The sequence below is a fragment of the Colius striatus genome, chromosome Z (assembly GCF_028858725.1).
Source record: "Colius striatus isolate bColStr4 chromosome Z, bColStr4.1.hap1, whole genome shotgun sequence".
Classification (NCBI taxonomy): domain Eukaryota; kingdom Metazoa; phylum Chordata; class Aves; order Coliiformes; family Coliidae; genus Colius; species Colius striatus.
This window is the reverse complement of record NC_084790.1, coordinates 44,088,225-44,095,459: the sequence shown is the minus strand read 5'-3', so window position 1 is coordinate 44,095,459 and position 7,235 is coordinate 44,088,225. Positions and strand designations below refer to the sequence as shown.

At 44.1% G+C, this 7,235-nt stretch overlaps 1 protein-coding gene across 1 annotated transcript; it reads left to right on the top strand.

Annotated features, from left to right (window-relative positions):
- Positions 1–434: 434 nt before the first annotated feature.
- On the top strand, positions 435–6,508 carry PLK2 (polo like kinase 2). Its single transcript, XM_062018322.1, has 14 exons — positions 435–704; positions 1,186–1,293; positions 1,455–1,571; positions 1,772–1,901; positions 2,182–2,269; positions 2,670–2,765; positions 2,988–3,186; positions 3,279–3,426; positions 3,840–3,937; positions 4,560–4,683; positions 4,940–5,180; positions 5,273–5,402; positions 5,495–5,605; positions 5,722–6,508. Exons 1-14 carry the CDS (start codon positions 486–488, stop codon positions 5,911–5,913), a joined length of 2,001 nt encoding a protein of 666 aa, XP_061874306.1. The 5' UTR covers positions 435–485; the 3' UTR covers positions 5,914–6,508.
- Positions 6,509–7,235: the final 727 nt, after the last annotated feature.

Sequence of the window (7,235 nt, the reverse complement as noted above, 5' to 3'; positions counted from 1 at the left end):
ATACAGGCCACAGCACTGATCGTCCGTCAGAAACTCTTGCTGCCCCAAAGCAGCAGCAGCAACAGCAGCAGCATCAGCAAAGTCGGGAGAACTCTGCGTACCGCGGCTGTCCATGCCACGTTCCCCCTCACTCGGGGCGGCGGTGGAACCCGTAGCAGCAGCGCCTTGCAGCGCGACCGCAAAGGCCGGGCCTGGCCCGCCCCGCCCCGCGCCTCCAGCGGACCACACCGCCATCCTCCCGGGGCCCGCTCCCTCTGCCCGGCGCGGCCGGCTCCAGCTCCGGCGCCGCTCCCTCGCACCGCCCCGGGGTTGGACCCAGCCATGCGGGCGGGCGCAGCGAGGCCCTGGCGGGGGCCGTCCCTCAGCACCGGGGCGGAGCCGCAGCCCGCGATATAAGGGAGCATCCAAAGCGCAACCCGGCGTTGCGAGTGCGGCGGTAGGGAATTGTGCAGTACAAAAGCGGGCCGGGGAGGTGCAGCGTAGGGATGGAACTGCTGCGGACCATCGCCTACCCGCCGGGCGGCGGCGGCGGCGCCGCCAAGTGCTGCGAGGCGGCGGTGGGCAGAGCGGCTAGCGGCGAGCCGAGGAGAAAGAAGGCGGAGGAGCAGCACCAGCACGCCCACCCCGCTACTGCAGAGGTCTCACGGATTATAACCGACCCCACGACAGGAAAGCGCTACTGCCGCGGCAAAGTGCTTGGCAAGGTAATAGCCGCGATGGGACCCGCGCCGTGCCGGGGCGGCGGCCGCTGAGCCGCGGCCCGACAACTCGCATCGGCGGCGGGCGCAGGGAGAGCCCCTGCGGGTGTCCGCGGGGGGCTGTGGTCCTCTGGCGGTTCTCGCCGCTCTCTGCCCGTCCTCCGCCACCACTGCCCAGCGTGGGGCTTGCTGCTGTGTTAGCCCGTTCCTCACGCGGCGGGCTCGAGCAGCCTTCCTGTCCAGTGTTCGTGGTGGGATCGCGGGTTCAACTCGAGCAAGCCTACAGAAATGACTGCTGTTGCATGCGGGGCGGGCAAAGCGCAACGCGAACCTTCAGATGGACGATGGGCTGGCGACCCGTCTTTTACCAAATGGTCCCGTCCAAAGGAAGTTGCATTCCTTGACTAATACGTGAGCTGGTTGATGACTAAGTGCGGGACTTCTTTCATACCTTCTATAATTGTCTTTTTCTCATATGTCTCTCTAGGGTGGATTTGCCAAGTGCTATGAGATGACAGATTTGACAACAAATAAAGTTTATGCTGCAAAAATCATTCCTCATAGCAGAGTAGCAAAACCTCATCAAAGGGAAAAGGTACGTGTGCGTGAAGGACTTTTTTATTCTCAAACTGTCTTTGTGTGCTGGCTTGCCCAGCCCTTTTTCTGAAATGATTCTGATAGAGCTGTCTGCTCAGCCTTGTAGATACAAGGCTAATGAGACATTTTTTTTTCTTCTTCCCTTTCTTGTCTCTTCAGATTGATAAAGAGATTGAGCTTCACAGAATGCTCAATCATAGACATGTTGTGCAGTTTTACCACTACTTTGAAGACAGAGAAAATATTTACATTCTTCTGGAGTACTGCAGTAGAAGGGTGAGCATCAACTGGGAGAAATCCAGTGTTTACTTATCTGGAATCTGCACCTAGTTTAGATGTGTGATATGTGAAAGGTATTTTTTTTGTGGTTTATTTTAATTGTCCTTTCTACAAGCATTGATTTACTTTTGCTTAAGGTAGATCTTACATGTGAATGTTTAGTGATGTCTCTGCCTCTGTTTTGTTTTTCTCTGCAGTCAATGGCTCACATCTTAAAAGCTAGGAAGGTATTGACAGAACCAGAAGTACGATACTACCTCAGGCAAATTGTGTCAGGGCTAAAGTATCTTCATGAACAGGAAATCCTGCACAGGGATCTTAAACTAGGTGAGTTCTACATTGCACTGACTTCAAAACACCACCAGCCCTGTCAGCATTGTAGCGCTTTACATTTGTATGGCGATAGCTTAATTAATAGAGTCAGCTCAGTCTGTCTTTCCAGTGGAAACTTGGAGTGCTTAAGGGATGACATTAAGCATTCCTACTTAAAAAAAAAAAAAAAAATCTTGGCCAGCTTCTGGCTTTGAACACAGTATGACTCAGCACCTGTTTCAATACATTCCTACCTTGCAAGAAAGGGACTAACTGGAATTTCTCTGTCTGCTAGGTAACTTCTTCATTAATGAGAACATGGAACTGAAGCTGGGTGACTTTGGCTTGGCAGCTAGGCTGGAACCACTGGAGCACAGGAGGAGGTAGGAGCATCAAAAAACCTGAAACCTAGTAGTAAAGAAAAAGAAATTCATTTAGAAATCTTGTCCCATAGCAGAAGCCAATGGCTTCTGTGATCGGGATTTCCCCTTCTAGAAAACAGACTGCTGTGCTTTGTCTCTTACTTTCCTCTGAGTGCTCAAATAATAGCAGATGCTGGAGGCCAAGTACCTGACTGCTGAATAGTGCAAATTTGAGTCTGCTGCATTTGTAATGGTGTAGATGTGCTTTGTGATGCCTTCATAATAATGTTCATAGAGCTCCTCTTAGAAAGTCTCTGTCCTTGTCCAAAGTTGAGAGGGGAAAACCTGTCCTCCAAAAAACAGCTGCTCTCTTCTTTCTATCTGAAATACTAACCAGCTCTGTGGCCTCTTTGATTTACAGAACAATATGTGGCACACCGAATTACCTCTCTCCAGAAGTCCTCAACAAACAAGGGCATGGCTGTGAATCTGACATCTGGGCCTTAGGCTGTGTAATGTAAGTACTTTGCTGCCTTTGAAATAGAATTATTTCTGTCACTGTTTTAGGCTTTTAAGTGTTCAAAAGGGATGGAGTACAACGTCAGTTTGCAGCCCTTTGTGCATGTGTATCCCAAGTGCAGAAGTTCTCCTTCATGTTAGGAGACAAAGCCTTTTCAGTAGTTATATGTAGGTATTGTGGCTGTGTAAAATAAAATTTTCTTCCTTTACTTTTAAACAGGTATACAATGCTATTGGGAAGACCTCCATTTGAGACCACAAATCTTAAAGAAACATACAGATGTATAAGAGAAGCAAGATACAGCCTGCCTTCATCTCTCCTGGCACCTGCAAAACACTTGATAGCTAGCATGCTGTCAAAAAATCCTGAGGATCGGCCCAGTTTAGATGAAATAATTCGACATGAGTTCTTCTTACAGGTTTGTACTGTGTTGTGTTTTGGCTGAAAAAAATCTCACCTTAAAAATGCACTATTGTGATCTAAAAATATATTTTTGTCTCATTGCCACAGGGCTTTACACCTGATAAGCTTTCTGCTAGCTGTTGTCACACAGTTCCTGATTTCCATTTGTCAAGTCCTGCTAAAAATTTCTTCAAAAAAGCAGCTGCTGCTCTTTTTGGTGGTAAAAAGGATAAAGCCAGATACTTCGACACACATAGTACGTGTATTGTAGCTACATTTGAAAATTATCTCTCTACCATCAGTGTCATGCTAATAATGTACAGCTATGAGACAGTGATGGAGTGCTTGTATTTGTTTCAGCTTCTCTGGGTTTGTTTTGATCTCTTTTCAGTAAGTATAGGTGCTAGCTTGAAACCTGTGCCAATGAACATAAGCAAATACTACTTATGGCATACAGACAATCTGTATTGGCCACCTCTTAGTCTGTAACGTCTATTAAAATTTAGTCTTAGTGGTGTATCTATAATGGCACCACTGATCTGGGAGATTATGGCAGGTTTAGAACCTTCTGGAGACAGGCAATGCATTTTCTGTAGCTACCTTATTAGGCTTTTTGTAATTAAATGTCTCTTCCAGAGGCAGCATTAAGTATGTTTTCCTGTATTACAGACAGACTACCTAAAGAAGATGAAGAAATCTACAAGCTCAGGCATGATTTGAAGAAGGCATCGATAACCCATCAGCCCCACAAACACAGAACAGATGAGGTAAATACAAGTGCAGTTCAATTCAAATCCAGTAAGAGCTGGGTGGAGCAGCTATAATTAAATTATATTTGACTTGGATATCAGAGCTGGGGCTGTACACAGCATAATCAAGCTTAAATGATTAGCAGAGTTGCTTTAAGAGGGCTTAACCAAGCTTCACGAAGGTATGGTTGCCTTTGTAGGGAGACTATAAATTTTGGCTTTTGAGTAATTATAGTATCGGTCTAAGACTCCATTGTCATCTGTGTGGTAACTCATCTACCAGGTGCTCTTTCCCAATATTCCAAATATAGGGCTTCAGTTCATGATTAACTACTACTACATAAAAAAATAAATTGCTGATATTTAACTCTTACCATTTGGTGTTCAGACTTGCATGCAGCTGTTCTCTCTTGGGCAGGAGGACCGGGTAGTGGGTGAGATGCAAATTGAAGTGCTAAAGAATGGAAAGACCTGGTGTTCTTTAAACTTGGTATAAGAGCAGCAGTTTGTACTTGCTGGAAATGTTAATACCAATTTCCCTAGAATAATTTGTTGAGAAATTAGGAGAGCTATACAAAACTTACGTGTAAGCCTTGGCAGGTGTTCTGTTTGATGTTTACACATCTGATATCTCTTCTAGGAGATCCAGCCCCTTATCACAACAGTAGCAAAGCCAGGAGCATTGCCAGAAACTAAGCAGATTGGAGACTCTATTCGAATGATAGTCAGAGGAACTTTGGGAAGTTGCAGCAGTAGCAGTGAATGTAAGTGCAGCAAAACGTAATTTCTAATTCTAAATCCTACCTATTTTCATGTGTCAGAAGCTTGAAATGAACAGCTAGTTTCTTTCCCCAGCCTCTATTTTTCATGGTTTAAATTTTACAGTCAATATTTTGGAAGCATTAAAACTAGAAAGTCATGAAGGCTAAACTTGAAATTACAGTCTAGATAACTGAGAGGTTTAGAATCAAAGCCTACTATCTATGTGCCCGTGTCAGTCTAACAATGCTTCTCTTTCAGGCCTGGAAGACAGTACCATGGGAAGTGTTGCCGATACAGTTGCCAGGGTATTGCGAGGATGTCTGGAGAACATGCCAGAAGCAGACAGCATTCCAAAAGAACAGCTGACAGCATCCTTCCCATGGGTTACAAAATGGGTGGACTACTCTAACAAGTATGGCTTTGGGTACCAGCTGTCAGATCACACCGTTGGTGTCCTTTTCAACAATGGGGCGCATATGAGCCTTCTGCCAGACAAAAAGTGAGAAGAATTATAAAACTGACAACTCACTACAGTGATTTAACCATGAAATGCTTTTTTCATCCCTAACCTTACTTTTTCTCTTCTTACAGAACAGTCCACTACTATGCTGAGCTAGGTCAGTGCTCTGTCTTCTCAGCCACAGAGGCTCCTGAACAGTTCATTAGCCAAGTAACTGTACTGAAGTATTTCTCTCACTACATGGAAGAGAACCTCATGGATGTAAGTTCAGCCCCTTCTGCATCTTGAGCTGTAAAAAAAAACACTGCTACATGTCAACTGGGTGTTTGACTTAGTACTTTTCTGTTCCCTAGGGAGGAGATTTGCCCAGCCTAACAGATGTACGCAGGCCCAGGCTTTACCTCTTACAGTGGCTTAAATCTGATAAAGCATTAATGATGCTCTTCAATGATGGCACGTTTCAAGTAAGTTCAGTAACATCACTGGAGAAAATGTTGAGGTACTCTTGCAATAAAACTAGATCAATGCCAGAAACTGAGAGGAGGAAGTATATGAAATGGAACTTGTTTCTCTTTTACAGGTGAATTTCTATCATGATCACACAAAAATCATCATCTGCAGTCAGAGTGAGGAGTATCTCCTTACCTACATCAATGAAGAGAGGCTATCCACAACGTTTCATCTGACAACTCTTCTGGTTTCTGGATGCTCACTGGAACTAAAGCATAGAATGGAATATGCTCTGAACATGCTGCTGCAAAGATGTAACTGAAAGGACTGAGTCCATCAAACTGAATGGACCTTCTTGTTCACTGTGAAATCTACAGTGGGGATAATAGAGCAACTAGGATGATGATGGATGTGTGGTGGTACGAAAACTTGACTGTCCTAGTGTGCTGGGCACACATCTATTAGAAGCCTAAACCTGTTGCTGGACTAAAATGGTGTGACAAGGAGTTCTTTGGACCATAGTTTTCTTTGCTTCATGTGTGTTTTAAAGATATTTTGGCTTGAACTCTGAGTAGAGTGACTGCTCTTTTAAGAGAGCATTTCTGGTGGAGTTAAACTGTGAATATGCATCTGGAAAGGGAGGGAAGGGGAAAGCTCCATTGTTATGGAATAGCTGTAATAAGCAGCTTCTGGCTGCTTAACTGTGAACTATGGCCATACTCTTTTTTTTTTTTTTTTTCCTTATTTTTCAAAAATACCCACACTTATGGCTGGAAAAGTGCATTCCTTGTAATATTTTTTTTTTATTTATTACAGCCTGAAGTGATGTATTTATTTACATAACTTTTTTTTTTTTTTTTTGGACCTTGGCATTTTAAATATAAATCTGTTGGCAATAAAGAGAATGGAAGTCTGAAGCAGCATTCTCTGCTCTCTTTACCATACAACTTACCATCCTTTGCATTACCAGAAACTGTGCAGCTTTGCTTTCCTGTGACTTTTTTTGAAGTCTACTACAGCTCGGGAGATGAATGATGGGCTCTAACACTGAGCAGTTTGTCCATATATTTGCACATGTGTCACAAGCACCACAATGCTGCTGCTTCTTATAGTAGCAACCCTAAAGAAACTGCTGATGGAGATTGCAATGTAATAATGTAGGCCATGACATTTTTTTTTTATTGCTCTAAGGGCTAAAAAAAACCCCACCCAAAAACATATATGTTTCTTCAAGCTACTCTATCCCAGAATTGATGTTGGTGTTTTACACTGACAGAAATGAACTCTTCATTTCTGGATGGTGTTTGGTGGACAGTATGATTAGGAGCTGTATAAGCTTCCTCCTCTAACTTGAAGGGAAAACATTGCTCATTCACCAAGGCACAGAAGCATCCTCATCCCTCCCACGTCCCTCATAGAATGAATTGTCGATATCTATCACTCTCTTCCAGGTGAGCATTGCTATGTGTACCTTTTCACTCTGAGTTAAATTATGACCACAGTAAAGTAAAATCAAAATGATGAGAGGTTAAAGGCTGACTTAGAATCAACTTTGAGGTTATTCTGCCAAGCTGACAGCATTGGACATACATAAGTGTTACTAAAACTGAATACTGTTCAGGGCATGACATAAATTATTTGCAA

Excerpts from the sequence above, each read along its gene's own strand:
- PLK2 (XM_062018322.1), top strand. The coding sequence starts at position 486 with ATGGAACTGCTGCGGACCATCGCCTACCCGCCGGGCGGCGGCGGCGGC. Across the intron at positions 1,294-1,454 it reads AACCTCATCAAAGGGAAAAG|ATTGATAAAGAGATTGAGCT; the intron begins GTACGTGTGCGT and ends TTGTCTCTTCAG. Across the intron at positions 4,684-4,939 it reads TTGCAGCAGTAGCAGTGAAT|GCCTGGAAGACAGTACCATG; the intron begins GTAAGTGCAGCA and ends CTTCTCTTTCAG.